Consider the following 23,486-nt stretch of genomic DNA (forward strand, 5'->3'; position numbering starts at 1 on the left):
TAAAAAATAAAGAAATATAGAAAAAATGGTATTTAACAGCGGGATTTCCGCACAGTGGTTTTTCATCCACTGAAGATTTTTGGTGCGAAAGCAAAGAACTCTATTCACATACGAAACAAACAGAAAACAGAAGAAAAAACACGAATAAAATCAAGTTAGTATTTAATTATCATTTTATATTAGAATTTCAATAAAATTCCTTTAAATTTCGTCCTAAAAAGATCGCCTATTTAGGTATTTACAAACGTATTTTACATTTTACAGTTATAATATAAATTACAAAGTTGTATTTTCTAAGAATCAATATGATCATATGAAAATGACATCACTTGAAGTAGATATAGCATATACAGAATTATTGTGTCTGTATCTCACATTCATAATCAAAACAAATTATTGAAAAGTAAAATTTTTTTACATTTTTGTGTTAGATATTCGTCGTACATGTGTTTAAGATGTTTTTGTATATAAATATTTCAGAAATATATGAAACAAATATGAAAAAAATGTACAAAATGTTGTTCACTACATGAAAGACTTCAAAAACAAGACTAGTTACATTACAAAAGTTTAAAAAACCTTCAAAGTATTAACAGATGTATGGGATATGAATAGTTTAGATTCTTTTGAACGAATGGGGGGAAATGTTATGGTCATTTATCTTGCGTGACTCAATCGTAACGCGATCTAGTTGAATCCATTCTTAACCAATAAGAATGCTGTCTCTGCTTCTTGAGTTAACGGAAAATAAGCACATGACTCGATTACCGTCCAATCAAATGGCTGTAAATTATCACATGATGAATATGGTCAAATGAGATTCATTGCCTTTGTACATTAGATGACTTTGGTTGGACAAATCATGGCACGCAGCGTCGGAAGTCACACCAGATTTCTGATCATGTGATTTTGGACCAATCACAGCAATTTTTTAAGTCAAAGTTATGTCATTTGATGTCACGCCAGATTTCTGATCATGTGATTTTGGACCAATTACAGCATTTTTTTTTCAAAACTTTTTGTCATGAATTGTCCAGTGGCTTTAGACGTCGTGATACACCAGACGTTTATGAGCCAATCACAGCACTGTCACACAATTTTCTTAAAATTATTGCGTTACTCTGGTGAACAAGGGATGTTTGAGTAATTCCAGTGCAGGTGGCCGGTCGTCGGGTTTATACTCTAGACATCGCAAGAGAACATCCCTGACTGCTGGATTTAGATACTCTGGGATCTCTGGCGGTGCTGTAGCACAAGCGATCTGAGTAGAGAAATAGCAACGCCGCGATAAGATAACTGCCAAAATCATTTCACTTGGCAAGACTGTTGGTCTTGTGATATAAAATACACTATGTTTATCACTACAACTACTATTGCAGAAATGAATGGGAAGCGGCTTGCTAGTGGACTACTTCCCTGATGCTTCGGCTAGTTGAACATTTTCTTGCGTAATTCGTACACCCAGAAGGAATTAATCGCCGTCAGGTCCGAAGTCCATACTACGCCCCAGCTCTGCGGATGTCTCTGGGGGTATGGCACAGTGAAATCAAAGTTTTGGAATTTGTCAGAAATGTAGTCGATGTACTAGGGTTCGAATCCCACCAAATTCAGATGCGATTTAAAACTCTTTTTTATTCCTTCAAATTTTTCATTGGAATCGTCGACTTTTTTTTTAGAAGGAGTGACTGCTTGAGTCCGTGATTAACTAGTTTGAAATTAGATAGATAGAAGTAATTCTTACCTTGAAAATGAGTGCAAGGTGATTTGAGTGTTCATGAGCATTCCAAGGTGGCTTTCCTGTCGCCATTTCTATTACCAAGCATCCTACACTCCACACATCACAGCTTCTGCCATAGCTCTCTCCTCTCAGCACCTGATGGAAAAAAACAAACAAATAATGAGATTAAGAGAGGTTTTGGCGTTTATCCGTCCATCTGTCCAAACATCTAAATATCTACCCATCCTAAATGTTTATGCGCTACATTCAATCATCCTTGCTTGCTTGCTTGCTTGCTTCCACCCACCCACCCACCCACCCACTCATCAACCCATCTCTACACACCCACCCACCCATCCATTGATACTTTAAACAATATTTCTATATTATGTACCTCAGGGGCCATGAATGCTATGGTGCCTAGCAACTGGCCTTGGAACTCCCCAGCCCCTGTGATCTGAGTTGCCAACCGTGCTGCGGCTCCAAAATCAGCTATTCGTATTTCCTGTCCTGTTGAATCAACTAGTATATTGGCACCTAGAAAGTAAACAAAGTGTTTAGGTCCATGATGATCGATGGCTGAATACAACAGAAAAACGAAATCATAAGCTATGTCATGGGATACCTGTGCATTCGCGTGACTAACCACATTGAACACCTAGTATCTGTCACAAGTTTGTGTTTGTTTAACGTGTTGAATCAATTTTAACAAACTTTAAAATCTCCACCCCCCTCCCCCTCCTCCCAGGGGGTCTCAGGCACCCCAGGAAACGCCCATGCGTATATACTGTACATGGCTTATATATCTTACGTAACAGACTAAGATAGATATCCTGACTTTATTGAACACACGAAGGAGCAAGAAAGTCTTTACCTTTTATGTCTCTGTGAATGACTTGGTTTTGATGCAAGTATGCAACTCCTTGAAGAATCTGTCTTGTGTAACGGATGAGAGTGTTTTCTTCAAAAGAGCCATACTTGGATAAGAGAACAGATATAGACCCTCCTGCGAAAATAATACGTACTAGAAAGTAAGAATTGAGTAGTATATGGTGATAATGATCATGATTACACAGATTATCTTAGTAATTGTAATGGTGGTGAAAATGATTGTTGATGATGATGATGGGGTGATGGTGAATGATAGTGATGATGAATATGATGATGGTAGTGGATGGTGATGTGATGATGATGATGATGGCGATGAATATAAAGATCAACACCTATATTATATCGTACCTGCCATCCATTCTAGGAAGATATTGAAGTGTCCAGTATGTTTTGTAGCTCCCAGACACTTGATTAAATGAGGGTGCTGTAGCTTGCCGATGATAGTTATCTCATCCAAGATGGACTGGCACACCTTCTCTTGCTCTGGCTTTGAATTGCGACAGAAAGATACCTAAACGAACAACAAAACAATGCCTTTTTTGTATTGTATTGTTGGAAGTAGGGGGGTTATAAACCAGCCTTGTATCTCGCGTTTATCGCGTTGTTAACACAAAAGCTTGTAGCTAAAAATTAAGCAATAGAACGAAAACGTTTTCGGCTAATTTGCTCATAAACTAAGAGCATGCGCAGACTAACGTTTTTTTGGTACCAATTGTGGAGTTCTCACTTTTAAGCCTTTATTCACGTGACATCAACCCTAACAAATAAGATTCCACCATGAGTGTTTACCTGTTTTACCGCCATTAATGCACCGGTGGTAACATCCCGTGCAGCATAACACGAAGAAAAAGCTCCAGTACCAAGCAATTCGCCTTTCTTCCAGTGAATATTCTCGAGATAAAGGTGTTTGGTATTTACTGCTTTTTCTATCGACTGCAAAAAGAATTGAAATCAGTAGTGGAAAAGCTACATTTAATTTATTAACCAAGACTTCTACCATTTTACCAGGAATTGAAACAAATGTTTGAAGACAATAGAGTGTAACTCTAGTATCTGCTATTCTACATCCCCCTTGTTATATCCTGACCATTTCTACTAGCTTTACACCAATATAAACCTCAATTATTCAAAAAGTACTCTGATATGATCGTGGTCAGACGTTTGTCATTCTTTGGCGTCAAAGTCATTTTATAGCTAAGAATAAGAAATATATGGTTAACCAATAATGAAGGAATATGCATTTGAATTTATAAATAGTTAACCAATCAGAAAACAGAATGTATATTCAACTTTTTCATGTCCACATTCAAAAACACAAGGTGCAATGTCCCAGCCCAAGAGAGCCTTCCCTTGGGCTTTGAAGCATGAAGAATGGACTACAATCCTACCTCCGGTTGAGTATAAACAATGACCATTTCATCTTCTTCGACACTGGGTCTCAGACTCGGTATAGCATCTGGTCCTCGCGGCAGAACTGATACTTCCATTGCTTTGGCAACAGCCTCAGCCTCCTCTTCTTCAATCATTTTCTGACACTTGTTATCCATAACGACCTTGACAGGGGGTAACCTTGGAGACTCGCCGTCAGATCTTGACCAATCTAGAGATTCAAGCTCCCTAGTGGGTGAAGATGGTGGACTTGGCAAATTTAGACATAAAAAGTTTGGTCTTTGAAGAGATTCTACTATAGATTGTAAAAGTTCTGCTTCAGATAGATGGTCGTTGTCTTCCCTCAAGTGTGATGGGCCGCCTTCCACTCTTTGAGTAGGGTACAACTGACTAGATCCTTCAGAAGAGCTTGACTCTCCTTGATCTGTGAGGGCATAGCTTACATCACTTAGAGGGCTGCTTTCCCCATCACTAGCTTCTGGATTGTTCCTCTTTGATAATGTTGCTAGTCGTCGCTGTAATATACTTCTCTGAGAAGGCTTAAGTCGAGATACTAGCTTCTTGATATGAATAAAGGCCGAAGGACAAGATGCAGCTAAACTTGTACAGCAAATCAATATTGAAATAGCAAGCTTAGAGACTGAACCATGTGAGCACTGTCCAGCAAGAATAGCGAACCGCAACACAGACATCAACCTCGTTATATTGTCACTATATAACTCATCACCATCGACATGATCACCTTCCTGGACAATAACACCAACACTGTTATCTATAGATATTTCGGGACTGTCTGGTCCTAGTCTAAAAGAGTCTGTGTATTCTTCTATTAACTTGCGTAGAAAGTACAACCGTCCAAGCCACCAAGGCCAGGTAGCGTATTCATGCGCAGTAGTAAGTATGCATGTCAGCATGAAGCTGAGACCGCCCAGTGGTTGGTTGTCATTGTGCTCCAGCAATCGCCCTAGTGCCAGATCACCTGACTGGTCTTTACACATCTCTAGAAGCACTTTGTTTGACAAGGCGCTGATTCGTCTGTTGAGAATTAAGGAGAAAAGGATTATGGGTCTTAGATATACATTATGAAGAGGTTAAATTCATTTTTCACTATTCTCTTCCAGATCACCATCATCATCACTATCATCATTATCACCACCACCACCATCATCATCGTCATCATCACAATCAACATCACACCATTATCATCATCATCATCGTCACTATCATCACCACCACCACCACCACCATCATCATCATCATCATACAATTTGCATCATCATCATCATCAACAAACAATTTGTGTAGTGGACACCTATATCAGTATCTCCCAGCAATACCTGTTGCCATCAGAACACTTTGCCATAATGGCCTCCACCACAGGGCGTAACAGCATCTGTAGCTGTGCTTTCTCTTCACTGGTTGAGTACTTAGAATGGCCAAGCATGACTCGTAACGTTCTCTGAATAATGCCAAGAAAAAGTGAATGTCAAAAACTGAGTACTGTACATACACTAGAGCTATTGCTTTACAATAAATACTGGGTTTCTCCCTTGATTCAAGGCTTTTTCTCTAGGTTTTCTAACTTTTCCTTCACTCCACAATACCTAACAAGCTAAAGGGCAGTAATTTAATGGGTGGCTTAGTGAAACCCTGACTTTGATCAGCCAAGAGGTTCCAGAGCATCAATAAAATCTGAAGGTAGAGTATAGTCAAACAAGTAATATTAACTTACAAGAGCTGCAACATAAACTTTGTAAACTGGATCACCACACATCATGGACAGGAGAGAACAGCAAGCTTCTAGAGCAGACATGGATGTAGACCCTCCTTCATCACTAGTTAGAGTAGTTACTAAATCCTTGCTGAGACGACGTAAGGCAGTTTCTCTTATGTTCCACTCACGAGAAAACAGACAAGACACCACACTCTCTCCAAATGCCTGTGAAAAATAAGAATTTTATCAAAAAGAGGTTTACAATGGTGCTATTTTATGACTCATTGTATACAGCACCTGTTGCCCAGAATTGATGACATCTATTAATTACAATATACAAGAATATTTTTCATCCAAACACAATACTTCACCACATCACAGGGGGACATCTAGGGAATGGATGCTGAAGGTGTTGCCCTTTTCCCTAGCCCGAGATGAGCTGATATCTACTATAATATTATTAGTGACTGAGTTTGTGAATTTCCTGATTCTGAGTGGTGCATCCCTTCCTAAACAATCCTTAATCCACCAATGAAACAGGAACATCACAGTTGAGGCACGGCATGTCCACACCATGCATTTTTTATGATCATACTAATTTTACTTGACATTAAACACACCCTCACTCAATCTATCACTTTCAACTAAGTTCTTTACACCTAAAATACCTAAAATACAACTTACTTGTACCCAGGGTCTTGCAACATCTATCTGTTCAGAGGGGATTGGGTTAGAGTGTGGTAGTGTGATGACCTCTTCTGGACCAAGAGGTGTTGGTACATTAGGTGAGACTGTTCTACTCGGCGACAGGGGTGAGAGAATTTGAGGTGATCTGGAACACACAATATGGTAGAAATAAAAGCTTTTGAGCCACTATTCAACAGGCAGGTAGAAAGTCGTACACATATATACAATATATAAAATCACTCACTCATACTACTAACGTATTGTACAGTACCTGTTGCTAAGGAAAGGTGCAACCTCTGGAGGAAGGATTCTACGGCAGAGTGGACAGTTGAGTCTTTCTTTCCTGCTCTTGCATTCAGCAGCCCCTAAAGAATGAAGGAAAAAGAAAGAGATAAAGGAAAATCAAAATAATAAATTAACACATGAAATAAAGTCTGACCCCGTTGACCTTGCACCACTGCTGTAACTGAGTAATTCGATAAATTGGAAAATGAAGAGTAAACAAATGAATAAATTGAATTATAGAAGGTAGTAAGAACTCACATATTTCTATGCAGTGTTGGTGAAGTCTGTTGTTGCAGCCTCCCTTACAACACGTCAAGCTCTCTCCCTCAACCATCTCTAGTAGACATATTGGACAGACTTCTTCTTCATCTTTAGTACTTCCAGTAGATGACGTGGAGGATGTGGATGAACTTAGACCACTAGGGGAGGGTGGGGGAGTTGATCGCTTGGGAGATCTGCCTCTACCTTTGACAAGCCTGGAGTTGACTCTTGCATGGAATTTTGAAAACAGTTCTTCAACCTGAAAAAAAAAAAAAGGGACATAAGTACTGGGTCTGGTGGAAGTGGGCCTATGTAAAAGCTGATTTTTTTGGGTGATCAAAAAAAAACTATCTTCTGATAATGGTGATTGTTTAACAGATCAAAAACAGTTTTCCGTGTTTGATACTCCGATCAAAACACGCGGGATGTTGAGAGAACATGAGAGGAGCGTAGGAAACCACAACACATAGCGGAGTGGTTTCCTGCTTCTCGAGCGTTCTCCCAACATCCCAAGTGTTTTGATCAGAGTATCAAACACAGAAAACTGTTTTTGATTTGTTTTATAAAATAACAAACGCGCGAAAAGATCGAAAAAAAGCAAAGTCTAAGTAAATTCTCCCTACGTGCAGTCTTATTCAAACTGACCAATGAGCTGCGACAATAGATTAAAAATGATGGTAGTGTGTATTGATACTCTCAGCAAACATGGTTTTCGACCAATCATAACACGTGTAGTATCCCAATTATTTTATAATATGTTGTCAAAATAACTAGACAATTGCTATTAAATTTGGCTTTATTCAACTTAAACTATTCTAACTACAAGGGAAGATAGAAAAAACAAACATGGCTGCCAACAGTAAAACTGAGCAAAGAGCAGCTGACTTCTCAATGGCTTAATCTATACAGGTGGTGGTGAAGGTGACTAATTCTGATGAAGGCAATGATGATGATGAGTATGACCAATGACAATGGTATTAATGAAGAAGATGTTAACGATGTTTTTACATACTTTTAAGTAATATAAAACAGACTTTCAACCACTAACCTCAAAATTCTTCAGGTCATTGTTCCACAAAAGAGGATCATTTTCTTTGACTTTAAAAACTCTCAACATAACGAATAAGAGATGAACACAGAAGGGCTTTCCACACATGCATGTCTAGGAAATAACACAAATGCTTGAAAAATCCCTCCCATACCATGACTGATATTGAGTTAAAAATATCTTTCAAAACAACCATTCCATTCCGGGGTGGATCCAGGATTGGTAAAGGGGTTGACTTGTCACCCCCCTTCTGCTAAAATTTCTCAGTATTATCCTCAGTAAGTCACCCCCTTTTCCTCGCATTCCTGGTAAAACCTTAGGTAAAACCCCCCTTCTAAAACTCCTCGATCCACCACTTCCATTGTGATAAGTAAGATTAATATACATATCCTATGATAAGGTAACAGTAAATGCTTCATTATATGATATACAGTACATAGTACATTTTATCTACTATAATAATATTATACTACATTAATTAGAGTCTTTCACTCTGGCATAACCTTTGTAACCCCCCTTCTAAAACTCCTCAATCCACCACTTTCATTGTGATAAGTAAGATTAATATATATTTATATCCTATGATAAGGTAACAGTAAATGGCTCATTATACATTTTATTATACTACATTAATTAGAGACTTTTACTCTGGCATAACCAGACTGTAGCTTACTAGTAGAAGATTCAACTAAGATGTGGAAGAGAAGGTCAAGCCAGTTCCATTCCCATCATAAACTCACTTTCCAACAACAGTCAAAATGGTTTACTTACTAAGAGTTTTCGAGGCTTAAATTATCTAATTACCTGTGGTCCAATAATGACTTTAAACTTGTGACTGGGTGAGTCTCCCCCTATCAAGAAAGAATTGGGTCCTACTTGTTGTAACAGGTATAATCTAGCTCGGGTGGCTTTTTCAATTCTTCTTTTAAATTCTGGAGAAGCTTCAGATAATGGAGATGAACTTCTGGAACAACCAGCATTGAATGAGCTGGATGGTGAGGTTGTGCGTCGCTTTGGTGGTGGAGAGGGTTGCTTAGCTGACTAAAAAAAAGGAATTCATTTGTTTATAATTTTAAACTATTTCATCCATTCTTTGCCGTTACAATAAACTAAATAAAAAGAGTAAAGATATGGAAAGAATGACATCATGAACAGCTAGGAAGCAGAAAACACATAGATGTGTTATTATAAGAGGAACACAGTTTCTACAAGTCTTTAAAATTAAGTGAAAAACAAACAAACAAACAAAAACAATTGAAAAAAATTTAATCTGAAAAGAAGTGGGAAATAGGATGGAATGGTCTGCAGAAGGAAAGATTGTCTTAAACTGTATCAAAACACAACAAGATTCATAAAGATAGTGGAAATAATAAACAACTTTTAGATTGACTTACTGTTGAGGCTGTTGCTTGAGGAAAAATCTGTTTGGGAGCTGAGCCAGGTGAAAGAGGTCTTGCAACCTAGAGAAAGATAATATTAGAAATTGAATATACTGCAATACACATTTATAAGACAAAATACTAATACTGCAGCTTTAACTGTCATTATAGACAATTTATTGATGGAGCTTGATAAAAGTACACTTGAGTTTTTAGTTTTCAAGGACTGAGCAAAAGACTTCATGTTGCAACTAGTTTATAATAATAAATCTAACTTGTTTCTACTGTAGCATATTGTTATGGCTGCGTCATACTCCTCAGTGACAGTCATCAGAACAGTATCCCAATTACAGCATTTGTAGGATAATATTTCCAGGCAGATATTGATTTTTGATTGATAGATGTCAATGATTGGTAAGAGCTATATTGTAAATGTTAACCCATGAAGAAAGGACTGGAAAGTTAAATATGAATAACATTGTATACACCCTAAGGTGACACAGAAAAACATTATACTTGTATGCGATGATGCAAGACCTTCACATGTGCTTTCGTTTGAAACATGACTAATACTCGATTTATTAACCAAAAACTAATTGGTCATAAAAAAAAATAAATAAAAGTATCGATTCTTCTCACAGAAGGAAATGAAGTGATAACAGTAGTTGTAGTCAACAATAAAGTATAGAGAGTGCAGGAAAAATAATGCAAATTTGTACAAAATACATTAATCGATGTACTGTAGTTGGTGATTCAGCTGATTTTGAAACATGTTACCAATGAAACGTTTAAACTTCATTTAAATGGCTTTCCCTTGTTTACAATAACGGGGAAAATCCCTTAAAAGCTTGTGTTACTAGCAGATTGAAAGAACAAAGCTCTACCGAGGCAATCGAGGACAGTTTTTCGTCTTTTTTTCCCCTCGATAATGTTTTGTAAATTATTCACAACAGACCGTATTTATTGGTCACGCATCATTGCTGTTTATCGAAGACATTCCTATTTATCAAAGATCTAAGTATTATTATCCCTATAAAACCTTGATTACAAGCTCTACTAAATTATATATTGAGTGAAAATTATATTACAGATATGGTATTGATGAAAAATTTCTATGCTATAATTATAACTCCGGAAGGAAAGAGAGTTATGCAGACAATCTTGTTACAGGTGAGTTTTGTTCGCGTGGGTTAGTTTTGAATTTACTACATTTGAGCGTTTAAAAATTCAATCTATATTGAATCAACACGTCAAGAATCCACAATCCATATTAAAAGACTAAATTTAAACCATCAAGGATGCTTTGATGGTGTTTCTTAGGGGTTGAATTGATTTTTTAGCGAGTATGTCGAGCTCACCATAGGTTGTGTTTTGCGTCTTTGAGTCGCGTCCTTGTCTTTTTTCCATATTGGTTGCGATTTGAGTTTTTCTTTTAAAAGAGCTTGTTCTTCTAGCATCGGTCTAAAAGACACACATTTATTCATCATACATAATAATATACCTGTTGTTTTAGATGTGTTAATGTAATTCCGGGGAAAAAAACATAAACAGAAGTAGAAACTGCAGACTTACTTGGCGCTCTCGGTCATCTTGAACGAAGCTGGCTTTTTTTCTTGATCCGATTTCGAAGCTTCATTCTGATGTTTACTTGCTTTCTTCCAGTTTGGAAGTATATTCTCAGTTGGGCTCTGAGTAGCCATAAATCCTAGTAAATATAATCCTAAACTAAAGATATTTTTTACTTGCTAAACTCATTGAACTCGTGATTTTCTCTAAGGAATTTTGAAACGTGTTTGGCGGGAGAACAAAGTCGAACGATGATGTCACCTGTAGCCAATCAAATCACAGAATCCTCGAATAGGTTGTCCTAATTTGGAGGTGATTGACGCGGCAACCAATTGAGTGCAGGCTTTATGGTCGTCATGGCCATGGTTTGTACTGCAAACAGTAAAGAAAAGTTAATTTTGGATTTGATGTGCAGTGACTTCTGATTTGAATGGATTTTCACGTCAATTTGTGATATGATATCCTAAATTTATAACTCCAATCTCTACGGCTTCTAAAGAAAAGGATCGTGTGTGATTTGGACACGTCTTAAACGACTCATCTCAAATCATCTCCAAGAATGTACACTGTTTACCTATTCTGCTTACAGCTGTTTGATTTGTTTAAAATTCTTTAAAGAATACACATGGCTTCTCGTTGTATAAAGGCTTTGAACGATCTTGATGATATTTCTGACAAAGTATTTTACAAATACTCCAAGGTGAGATCCGTGAAATCTTGTACAAAGGTCGTTAGTTTCGTATTCAAAAGTGGCAAAGTGTGTCGAGTTTTTGTCTCTCAAATAAAGCTAATGTTATCGTCTTAATAACCAATTATATAAATATTCCTTGTATTCTCTCATTACTGGTTGTATTATTTTACTTATTATATTTGTGCCTTTGCTTTTTTAGAATCGTTTTAGATCAGAGATTCAAGGAAGAATAAAAGCTTCAAAGTCGAAAGTAGATCGCTCATTAGACCAAAGCTCTCCTCCGAAATCTGAAAAAAGGTATTAAAATTTAATAGGTTTTTTCAATTAATATCATGGTGCTATTAAAAATAAAACAAAAGAGACTTGTTGTAAAGTTTTATGCTTAATGACTGAAGGGATGTGAATGTTTTATTTACAAGATTTAAATGATTTGTTTAGCCACTTTATTATTAGATTTTTGGTAGAAAAATAGTAGTAAAAATGCATGGTGGATTTTTGTTTTATTTTTCGTTCGTTTTAAAACGCTATTTTCTCGTTATGTTTTCTAAAATAAGAGATTTAGTAATGGGGCTGAAGTTTACGCTTGCATTGCCTGTTGTTAAAGAGACAGAAGGAATTCAATATCTGGCTTAATGTTAATCCAATATGTCAACAATATAATGTAACTTCTCATGAAAGAAAGCTAGCATCAATCCAATTTCAAAATCTCTTTTGCTCAGCGTTAGTCTCGGTTGGACGTTAAAATATTCAGCTATTCAACCAAAACTCGTGGCATTTTAATCAACTTGTATTGTTTCGTAGTACGTACATTGTACACATTTGTACACAATTGAGGCTAAGAGTGAGCAAAGGCGAACTCGAAATAGGAGCATTGAATATTTCCATTTTTCTTTTTCCTTATAATACTTCATTTTTGGATTTTGTCATTAATATTATTTTATCCATTTTTTGATCACCATTAATCATTGTCATCATCATCAGCAGTAACATAATCATCACCATCACGGCATATACATGATCATCTTCACAACCATCATCATCATATACATCAGTATTATCACCACCATCATCATCAAGACCCTCTATGACCCTCTGAAAACCCTTTCAATTCCATTGGTTGTTTTGATAAGAAGTTTTTATATTTTAGGAGAGGTAGTACTGGTAGTTTCTCATTAAGCAGTAAAGAAAGTCCAGGTCCAAGTAAGTTTGGAAGATTGAAATTTTGTATTTATCTTAAGTTTTTCTATAGTTAACTTACTGATTACCTAACCTGATTTACTGGCCATTTGATCAACTTTTAACATAATAAATGACAGGCTTTTTTAATATTATTTTACAGTACACACATCAGCAAAAGCAAGAGGAACCAAGTCTGCTGCCAATCCTAAAATTTCGCACACACAAATCAAGGAACAAAAAGAAAGGGCCAAATCAACTAGTTATTGTAGAAACAGGGCTCACAAAACATTACTTAAGAAGAATGAACAGAAGAATGAAGAAATGAAAGAGAAATCAAGCCTTAAAGCTGTAGGGAAAACACCTTCTGTTTATGGAAAACATTACCAAGATGAAGAAAGGACCTGCACTGAAAGTTGGTTTAACTTTGATGATGGTGTAAAAATGGGTAGCATAGATTCGTTTGTCTGTGATGACAGGAATAGAAAGGCTTTATGCTATGGTCTGGATAAGAAGGAGGCCAAGGCAGTACCTAAACTGTTACGTCACAGGCTGGAAGTACGGATTGGTCAGAATGGTGAAGTAAGAGATGACAATGGTGGAATCAAAAAGACAGATTCAAAAGATACTGGGGATAACAACATGTGCAAGAAAATGCCCTTGTCTTGGGAGGAACAACTGAATTGGGAAAATGTGAGCATTATGTTGCAAAGCTTTTGCATTTTTTCTCTTTTGTTTGGTTTGTTCACATCAAACTAATGATTTTTTTTCAGGCTTGCATCAAGTCTCCTCGATCTCCCTCACAACAGAAGACAGAAGATCAGGTAAGGTCACTTTGGCATAGGTTTTTGTCTCATTTTGGTAAATTTTCACTTTGTTTATTTTCCATCTACTCAGATTTACTCAGCATGTACTTCAACTTGGACATTTCTTATGAATCTAACCATCGTTAGTATTACTTTTTTCCCACTTTCAAGAATGGCTCATATATTTTCGCTCCACATCTTGATTTAACTTTGTAAAAATAGTCCTGGTTTGAGTGCCCTCAGTTAATGAACTCTTTTAACTCTATACCTAGATTAGAGTAGATGTACTGTTACTGACTTTGTGGCTTGTTTTTAGGGTCTATGTGAGACACATCCAGTAATCTTCCATCCCCAAGAAAGTCCAACCACTTTGTCAAGTAGTCCATCTGACATCGGTGATACAACTGCAGCTTATCGCATGTTCTTAGAGAGAAGACTGCTGGTTAGTGATCGTGGTAACCTCATGTATGGTGGCAAATGTATCACGTCAGTTGAAATTGAGGATGCAAGGGATGAAATCAAGGAAAAGAAAGAACTAAAAATGATAAACACTTCACTAAAAGCATATGTCGTGGATGATGACAGAATGGATATGGGAGCTACTATTAGAAATATCCAGAATATTTATCCTCGGAGGTCTGCAGCCTCAAAATCAAGCTTAATGTTTAATCCAGAGAATGTTGTGGCCAACACCGAACCATCTGAATTCAATCAGGTTGAGAATATAGACGAAGTTAGCGATCGTGATAATACACAGTCTATAGATTCTGAAAGAATGGATAAGATAAACAAGAGAGTTAGCTTTAAAGATCAAACAGATCTAACTGAAAAGTATGATGGTTTAGGTGTTCAGGATACGAATGCAGAAGCAGTGCGAGATGCAAACATGCCAATCTCCCCATCAAAAGTGAGACCAAAGTCTTCGAAAGAAAGATCTAGAGTTTTGACAGATGTTAACGAAAAGCCAAAGAGACCGTACACCGCTCCTCCTTGTAGTCCAAGATTGACTCAAGATGAAGATTTCGAAAAAGAAATTGCAAGACCTTTTAACCTAGCTCCTGTTTGTGTGCCTACCTCACAAGTGAACTTGAGTGATCAAGATGAAAATAACGAAATCCCCTTACCAGACAATGGAGAGAATTTGACAACAGATAACGATAATGAACTGAAAGATATAAGTATCAAAGATACTAATGAAAGCAAACCAGCCATGCGAGTTTCAGTTGCTTGTAAATCAGCACCTATGCATGGTCGAACTCAAACACCTGAAGAACCTATATCGCGATCTCTTTCCTCCATGTCTACTCGAACAAACAAAAATAAGTATGTTCCAACACAACCTGTAGCAGTCTTAGCCGATTCTTCTTTGGAATTGCCTCCAAATTTACCTCCTGCAAAAGCTCTTGTTGAGTTGAGGAAGAAAATACGTGAAGATTTGGCAAAGGAAACTGCGGATCTGCAACTGGATATCCAACAGCTATACCTCAAGCATCATGCCAGCTCTTAAAATATTTTTTTTAAATGAAAAATCAACAAAATTATTTTAATAGATTCTGGATTTTTGTCTGAAATACTTGTAAATAACACAAAAAGTTTTAAGAGATATTTTTTTAGCTTTGAATAATTAAATTAAAAGCTTCATTTTATGGAAATTTTTGAATGTTGAAATGTTTGAAATAAAGTATTTTTTAAAATAAAAATATGAGTACGCAAATTGCCCCACATTCCCCCTTGCACAAAATTAAACAGATGGATGATAAAGAATAGAAAAAATGCAAATGAGTCTGTAATCAAGAAATACAGCGATAATTTGGAGCTCTAAAAGGGTCTATTCTCAGTCAGAATTCAAGTTGGTTAAAAAATTAGATAGATTTTTTATCGACTAAAAAAGGGAGACATTTGAGAAAACTGATGTACTCTTAGGAAATTTTCTATATTCTTTATTGATTGTGCAAGACTGTACAGATAGTAAAAGATATTTAACAAAACTAAACAAAACTAGGTTAGAAGAGTGGCATGGTGACACGCCAGGTTTTAATTTGTCTTGCTAAAATACTTGTCACTCTTGCCTGGCTCTGGTACAATCTGAAGGGAAAGAGGAGATTTTAGTTAATTGTATTGTTTTTAGCAGGAAATATCCAAGAAAAGATGAAACTTTGGATTAATGGAAAGTATGGGACTCATTTCTATGAAGTTCATTTAGATTGTATCCAATACACCTAAAATAGTACTTGATAATAAATATTTAACAATTATTCACCAAAGGCGAAGTGAATATCGGGGAATATTTACCAAGACATGAGTCTTCGAGCGGCGAGGTAAATATTCTCTGATATTCACTGAGGCTGAGGCAAATGATTGTTTTAGTATAAATACACAGGTGATTCTTTCAAAAAAAATTTTAAAAAAGAAGATAAAAGACATTTTTTTCCAGTAACAGCAACAAAGCGGCGCTGGAGGTGATTATTGTGAGTTTCTCGACCAATCAGCACATGAGATTTTCAATAATCACCTGTGTATTTTTACTAAACAGTATTATTGTGTGTTAGCAATCTAACTGAACACAGCCTATAGTTATTAACAAGACTTACTGTATCAGAACCTGGGCGCCATCCAGCAGGGCAGACTGAAAAATGTGAGAAAAAAATAAATAAGATAAAGACAGACGGACATACGCAGTCATACATGAAATAAAACTAGTTTGTGCAATTTTCACTGCCTTTTTATCTTCCTATGATTGAGACTATCCTGATGTTGCAAATTTTCTAATGCTTTAGTTTCCGTCAATCGAATCTTCAATGGTTTAAGTAATTTTTTGACAGAACAGATTAGCCAAAACCCAGACATCCCACAGAAACATCAAAGGTACTGTACACATTGGCAAGTGTTGGGCAAGTAAAGGTTTTGTGTAGGTGTGAAAATTTTGTCTATCTAGCTACCTTCTCCATGTTTGTCAGTAAACTGGAATGCTTGGATCAGTCGTAGGGTCTCATCAACTGAACGGCCAACAGGAAGGTCATTGACAGTGATTTGACGTAGGATGCCTTTGTCATCAATAATAAACAAACCCCTGAAAGGATAATTATATGTATCTTAATCAAAACAAACTGAAGACAAAAAGAAACAGAAAAAAATCACGTTTGAATTTCTTATACAGAATTTTTTAAATCTAGATTCTCCTATTCCTCCTTTGTAACGGCAGGGACACTTATTGTGGTAGATGTGGAAGTATGTTTTAGTTTTTGTTGAGGGTAAAAAAACAGAGAACTTAGAGAAAACCCTTGAAGCACAGGAGAGAACCAACAAGCAACACTATTCAAATGATGGTTGGTAGTGTGCAGTCAGAGGCTATGCATTGGTAGTACATCAGCAGTGGTTCTATTACCAATATTTTGTAAGAAATAAATGGGAAATCTCTCCGTTTTCTTTATACTGCTCTCATTCTATCATTTTCGTTTCCTTACTCTTTTTATGATGTAGCTGAAATACATTAAATGTGAATGGCCCATTTCAATACATTAAGTGTGAGTGGTCCAGAATCCCAAACCAATATTTTGTAAGAAATAGATGGGAAATATCACTGTTTTCTTTCTACTCCTCTCATTCTATCATTTTCTTTCTTTACTCTCTTTATGAGGTGGCTGAAATACGTTAAATGTGTATGGCCCAAGTACAAACCTTAGAGCAACACCTTGTTCTTCAAGAAGTACACCATAGTCTCTAGAGATTTGCTTTGTGAGGTCAGACAAGATTGGCACATTAATTGTACCAATACCTCCCTTCTTCCTTGGCACATTTGTCCTGATAAAAGGATTAAAGATAGTAGAATAAAGAGTGTGAAATGCTGCACAGCTATGTGTACTCAAACACCAAGTCCAATGGAAAAGTTTTGATCCATTATTTAGCACATTTTAAACTGGGTCAAGACATAAAAGATAGGAAAGCCATGAAAGGTAGTTTTAAAAACGTGATGATACTTGCCATCTGTCTAGCATTATGCAGGTTAGTGAAAAAAAATAAAAATCATCTTTTGTTAGTTCAATTCCCTCACCACCCCCCCCCCCCCCCCCCCCCCCCATAAATTCTTATAGTCTACCTTTTCTCTTCTAAAGAGCAAATGCTGTCCCAGAAATATCTTCTTACTTACCAGGCCAAGTGGGAATACTGAGAATCAACTGAGCAAGCAATAACTTCACAGTTTATAGCCTTGAATTCCTCTACACGGTCACTGAATGCAATGATTTCAGTTGGGCACACAAAGGTACTGCATGTGGAAAAAAAAAAAATCAAAATCATATTTCTGTAACGATGCACTTTCAAAGCATTTCAAAGCATTTCTTTGTCCCCCTGAGTCTATCATTATTATTACCACAATACATATCATAAAACCGAAAGGCCTACTTTCTTTAATATAGCCCTAAGAGTTCTTTATTGTTATCATATGAAATAAAGAATACAAAAATATAAATTTGATGCTCAATTTAAGTCAAAACATGAAGTTTTTAGGGATGAAACTGGTTTACATGTATTTGGATGAACGAACAGTGAAACAGCTGTCAATCTAACTGATAATTGTAGTAACCTGGGTGCAAGTTACATGACTCTGGAGTGTGGGACTCCTGGATCAGCCATGTTGTTTTACGAGTGTTGAGTTGTTCAAGAATAAAGCACTAGAATGTACTGTAGTCGAGTGCTACTTCATTATAATAATACAAGTTAAAACTTCCTTCTGTGTATTGTTGGAAGTACAAATGAATACCAAGGACAAAAGATGGTTGTGGAAAAATCAAATATTATTGAATACTAAAATCAAATCAAATACTAATTGACATTTCAAATTCAAATGAGGTTGCATACGCGTAAACAAACTCTAATATCAATGTAAAACACTGAAATAAATTTAAGGCAGTGGTTTTAAAAGTTCTCAAGATTTAATTAATATACTTTCATTTATTTATCTTCATTTGCATTCTGATTCAAACCGACGTCATTTGTTGAAAATGATCGTTAAGAGGAAAGAAAAAATGAGAGGGAGAGAGAAAGAAGTAACAAAATAAAGAAAGAAAAGAAGAAAGACAAAAGGAAATGAATAACAACAAGCAACAGGAATACAATTTTTTCTAGCAATTCTTTAAGTCAATCCTTCTTAAATAAATAGCCCAGTGATAGAGAAGCAGAAAATGCAACTCCCATTTTATGTGTACGGCCATATGAAAGGTCCAACATATTAAATATATCACTGCCAGTGCATGATTCTCGTTCTCAGTTTTATAAGAGCGTAAAATGAACACATGACTGTGTATTATATATTTAATACTTTATTTATTTATGGATGAAAACGCGGGTGAAAAAGGAAAAGGAAATGAAGTCCCTACATGGTGCATGCACCTCATTTCCTTAAACATATAGAATTTTTTTAAAATTTCAAAATAGAAATGTCTATAATTGCAAACTTCTGTAACGAGTAGCAATCAAGCTGCGATAAACATTACACTCGTTTAAAGCTGTAAATGCAGACAAGGTGACAAAGATAATGAATATTTAACATCAAGTGCTTTGTCGATGGTAAAACTTGGAGACCGTTGTGTTTCTATAGTCTGGTGTGGTTTTTTTTTTTGACTATTGACCATAATCCCTCTTTTTAAGTAAAACCAATGCTATTAATTATTTATGAAAAAAAATTGATTTTATAAAACTGCAAGATAAATTGATATTTGGGGGTTAAAATGAACATTGGAAAGTCGGTCATGCACCGACCATGAAAATGTAATAAAATCCTGACACTACTAATGAACATGGTCATTAAGCACTTTTCATTTGCTATATCCTGTTTTGATTCCTACTATTCCAGTTTTTTTCAGTATACAAATTGCTGATATTTTACTTATGGATTAAAATCATTTTGACTATCTTGAAGGGGAAAAAATATTAATTTCAGATATGCTGCATTTAATTCATTTCAATTAATCTTACTTAATTTTTTTTTTTTTTTTTTTTAAATATTTTTTTGCAGTTTTACTAAAAGAGAATCTGATTTTACAAATTTGAAACCTACCATGCTCCCACACCTCCCTCCCCCAGAAATCCGCAAAATCATTTGACAACTGAGACAGGAGTTTAGAAGTATACGAGGGATGGTCAACTTCTGAAGAAACTAAGATGAGAAAACTAGTTCACCTAACAATAACTATTGTTTAGCAACAAAAGATTTCCTAAAACACGATCGCAATTTTTAAACGCCTAAAAGTTTTATGATTGGATTAAATAAACGGAGGTTTGAATAGAGCAATGGTTTCGGAAAGAAATTTTTAGTCCTGGACCATTGATTGCTTTGGACAACAAACGAATTTTACAAATCGAATATTCAATCGAAATGTATTGATCATAATATTGCAAGAAATAGACCTGTCAAAATAGGAAAGTTATATAATCATGTACCGGGCCCACGAGCTAGAGGGACGGTAAGGTAAGTAAATATAAATAGAGTATAAGGAAACGTCTTGAATTTGGAAATGATCACAGTTTACATAATAGCCTAATGTAGACAGCTGAAGTTGTGCAAATGAAGTGATAAAACTTGTACTCACAAATCGAGCGGGTAAAAGAATAGAACCACATATTTTCCTGGAGAAAAATGCAAGAAAAATAAACGATTAATTTTGCGATATTATTAATTACAAAAGCAAAGATTTCTAAAGTGAAAATCTTGAAGATCAGCTTAAAAAGTACCTTTGTAGTCTGAGAGTTTGACGTCGACGAATTCACCATGTTTGTTGACGGCTGTGCCTGCAAATGGTGGGGCAGGTTTTTGGATCACGGCTTTGCTCATCTCGGCGGCTCTGCAGGGAGAAAAATACTTTAAAATCAAAATAATAGATCTACTCTGTTTTAAAACGACGTTGCATATTCATTCAGGTAGGATATTTACTTGGTAAATCGAGAAAAAGGAGAATATTATTGCTCAACCCTTGCTGCAACGTGGAGACGAACAGACGAAAGTGTGATATTACACACGTGATATGAGGCTATTTATAGTAACAACGATAGTACCCAGTTCTTCACGGCTAGGGGCAAGACATTCAGTAACTTTCCTGGGCTAAATGCAAGTTCATTGATTTATAGATTTACTTATAACAGGGTTTGCCCCGAGAAATAAATGTAAAATTACTGAAGTGTTTTTAAAGAGGAGCATTCAAGGACTCCAAAACAAATTTTCAAGTATTAATTATTTGAGTTACTAAGGTGTAGAGGATGTTTCATAAAAATGCAAACTCAAATCCAAGCACATGGTTGAATTACTAAACAGTGCCTATTATATTTCATTTATAGGAGAATAAAATTTTAATAACTGCTTTATTTGTAATAATTATATCAGACGTTCGATAGATATTGAGATCATTTTGTGGCTTATATATCTGGGAAAAGCTTTAAAAAAGATTGTTGACAAGAAACATTGGAATCACTTATAGAACGCACGAGAACTGTAATTTGAGCCTGATGTTACCATTAAACTACTAGATAGCCATCGTCATTTTCTTTTGGGAATAAATAGATATGTTGAAGGGCAATCGGCCAATAGACTACCGACAAACAAATGAATTGTGATTGACAGCAGTGCAATGACTGATTTCCCTAGTGCCAATAGATCTTTCCTGAATTTGCTTGGATGGCCGCGAAACAATGGTTTGAAGTCAAGGCTGAACTTGATATTTTTGTTCATCAAGTCCAACCTCAACTTGAAACCATTGTTTTGCGACCAGTCAAGCGAATTCGGGAAATATCTATTGTGACTGTTGTCTTTTCTCTGGACCTCTCTTGCACATAGCAATGAAAGCACAGTGGTAAAATAGCACAAGACTTTGACAAGAGTTCAATACAATGCAGTATACTGCAGGTACGTCAGCTGATGACGTAACCACAATTTGTTTATAGCTTTGAACGATACTTTTCATCTGGTACAGTAATTCTAGTTATTTCTAATCTTAGTAGGTGACAATTTCAATGGTATATTTGCTGGGTTATTAACAAGGTTTTGTATTTATTTTCTCGTCATTAACAATACACAAAACGAAAAATAATTATGAAACAGGAAGTCCTTATAATGAGCTGTTAACGATTACGCTTATTTTAATACTACTTTATTCTGCAATACTGTCTATCATGGGCTACGATAAAGCCTATATTTGGGCAACAATTAAATATATAGTATTGTATAATATACAATACACATTGTTGACAGCATCAAAGAGAGAAATATAGCATCATAATAAAGAATTTTCGTGAGAAGTTTTGAGAAGAGAGTTAAGCTAGTCGAACAAAACACGTGTACGAGTCGAATTTAAGCTTGGATTTTTAGAATTCACTTACCTACTCAATGACAGCATCCTCCTCGTGAAGTGATAGAGAGGAGCAGCATTTTGGGGTTTGGATAGCAGTATTTTTCTGCTGCAGATTTGTGTTATTTGGGGTGCTAGTCGTCCAATCAGTCTGGCAGCCATCTTGGAAATGGAGACAATGTCCGACCGCGTTAATTATGCACAAATGCTAGGACTGGGACAGATTTTAGTGGCAACCTCTCATGACATGGAAAATGAAAAAATGAAATATGAAATGAAGAAAAAAAATGGATTGCAAAACCCTCCCAATCGAAAATTCAAGGGTTTTTTCTGGGAGGGGGATTGACAGTAAGAAAGATTTTTTTTTACTTTCTTGGTGGAGAAAGCTTCTCGTGGTTGAATGGAAAATGGAAAAACCAAAGCTGGTCAGGACAAACCCTGTTATTTTGTGCGGCGACATGAGGACACCTTTAATGCGTTTAGTTCTTGATTGAAGAAAAAAGGATGCGACTAAGATTCTAAATGCACTCGAGCTCAAAAGAGCAGAGGAATGGCAACGTCAAGCTCCGGAACGAGAGTTTTATTCCTTAGGAAGATATCCCGTATCCACGTTTAGGACTATCACCGAGTGTCATGTAGTCTCCCTCGCATCCGTTTTTAGTGTCGTGCAATTTGCCATCCTCACACCACCCCTGAGAGGACGCAAAAACATTCCCCGCTGATAAAAAGCTACAGAAACGATGGCCCATAAGTAGGGTTGTCCATAATGGACTTGCAGCAAGTTTGAGTAGTTGCATGATAAATTGCTGCAAATAAGAAACAAGTTGCTGCATGTAGATGTGATTTAATGTGACAAGTTGTTGCAAATAAGAGACGAGTTGATGCATGTTAGACGAGTTGCTGCATTTTAAAACGATAAGCACTGAAGGGGTGCAGGGGGTGCGCACCCCTCCCTGGTTCGACTTTGTGCCCCTATACTTCGAAGGTAACCAATACAAAATAATGTTTTTTTCCCTTTGATTCTAAGGGGTGCACCCCTCCCTGGGTTAACTTCGTGCGCAGTACTTCTCCCTGAACTAATTCCTGGATCCGCCCCTGAAATACGCGACTCTATTCGTAGTACATGGCTTAGAAAAGTTGCTCATGATTGCAGCAGGCCGCGGGTAACTAAAATGAATTGTAAAAAAAGAAAAAGGAAAAAAAAAAAAAGAAAAGAAAAGAAAAGAAAAGAAAAGAAAAGAAAAGAAAAGAAAAAGAAAAGAAAAGAAAAGACAAGAAAAGCTAGGTAGGCATAAGATTCGGGTCACCCATCCAGGTACTAACTTCGCTCAACCGGACTTGACTCAGTGTCATGGAAGCCCAAGTTTTTTTCCACTGGACCACGGTTCCAGGTGAATCAACATAACAATAGCCTTGAAAACAATGCAACGAATAGACTAGACTTTTTAACAGTATTTTTTCAACCGATTCCGTGCGTGGCAGAGATGCAAGGGATTAGCCGATATGGTCTGGGGGCCGGCTGGTCTCTCCCCTGATGCTT

General features: G+C 36.3%; 3 protein-coding genes across 5 annotated transcripts; 1 reads left to right on the forward strand and 2 right to left on the reverse strand.

Moving 5' to 3' along the window:
* Positions 1–145: 145 nt before the first annotated feature.
* Positions 146–11,167, reverse strand: LOC116290921 (mitogen-activated protein kinase kinase kinase 1). The gene is made up of 17 exons (XM_031698042.2): positions 10,944–11,167; positions 10,730–10,832; positions 9,387–9,452; positions 8,797–9,033; positions 7,993–8,106; positions 6,942–7,203; positions 6,670–6,763; positions 6,396–6,543; positions 5,730–5,936; positions 5,335–5,456; positions 3,997–5,032; positions 3,398–3,541; positions 2,957–3,119; positions 2,592–2,723; positions 2,112–2,254; positions 1,742–1,873; positions 146–1,261 (listed from the first exon to the last, which is right to left on the reverse strand). The coding sequence occupies exons 1-17, from the start codon at positions 11,069–11,071 to the stop codon at positions 1,109–1,111; spliced, it is 3,384 nt and encodes a 1,127-aa protein (XP_031553902.2). The 5' UTR covers positions 11,072–11,167; the 3' UTR covers positions 146–1,108.
* A 90-nt stretch (positions 11,168–11,257) lies between these two features.
* LOC116290922 (uncharacterized) lies at positions 11,258–15,262 on the forward strand. Its single transcript, XM_031698044.2, has 6 exons — positions 11,258–11,637; positions 11,828–11,925; positions 12,776–12,828; positions 12,980–13,497; positions 13,578–13,628; positions 13,927–15,262. The coding sequence occupies exons 1-6, from the start codon at positions 11,563–11,565 to the stop codon at positions 15,115–15,117; spliced, it is 1,986 nt and encodes a 661-aa protein (XP_031553904.2). The 5' UTR covers positions 11,258–11,562; the 3' UTR covers positions 15,118–15,262.
* A 271-nt stretch (positions 15,263–15,533) lies between these two features.
* On the reverse strand, positions 15,534–22,131 carry LOC116290923 (peroxiredoxin-1). Of its 3 annotated transcripts, none has more exons than XM_031698045.2 (8): positions 21,978–22,131; positions 20,340–20,449; positions 20,198–20,234; positions 17,758–17,874; positions 17,289–17,411; positions 16,550–16,680; positions 16,202–16,236; positions 15,534–15,695 (listed from the first exon to the last, which is right to left on the reverse strand). In XM_031698045.2, the coding sequence occupies exons 1-8, from the start codon at positions 22,106–22,108 to the stop codon at positions 15,645–15,647; spliced, it is 735 nt and encodes a 244-aa protein (XP_031553905.1). In that variant the 5' UTR covers positions 22,109–22,131; the 3' UTR covers positions 15,534–15,644. The 3 variants fall into 3 exon arrangements, with proteins under 3 accessions (XP_031553905.1, XP_031553906.1, XP_031553907.1); XM_031698046.2 differs by lacking the exon at positions 21,978–22,131 and adding an exon at positions 20,539–20,692; XM_031698047.2 differs by lacking the exon at positions 21,978–22,131 and adding an exon at positions 20,539–20,620 and having other exon boundaries at positions 20,340–20,466.
* Positions 22,132–23,486: the final 1,355 nt, after the last annotated feature.

This window comes from Actinia tenebrosa, unplaced genomic scaffold (assembly GCF_029948245.1).
Source record: "Actinia tenebrosa isolate PJP-AT-01 unplaced genomic scaffold, QUT_ActTen_1.0 PGA_scaffold15__27_contigs__length_11533743, whole genome shotgun sequence".
NCBI lineage: Eukaryota > Metazoa > Cnidaria > Anthozoa > Actiniaria > Actiniidae > Actinia > Actinia tenebrosa.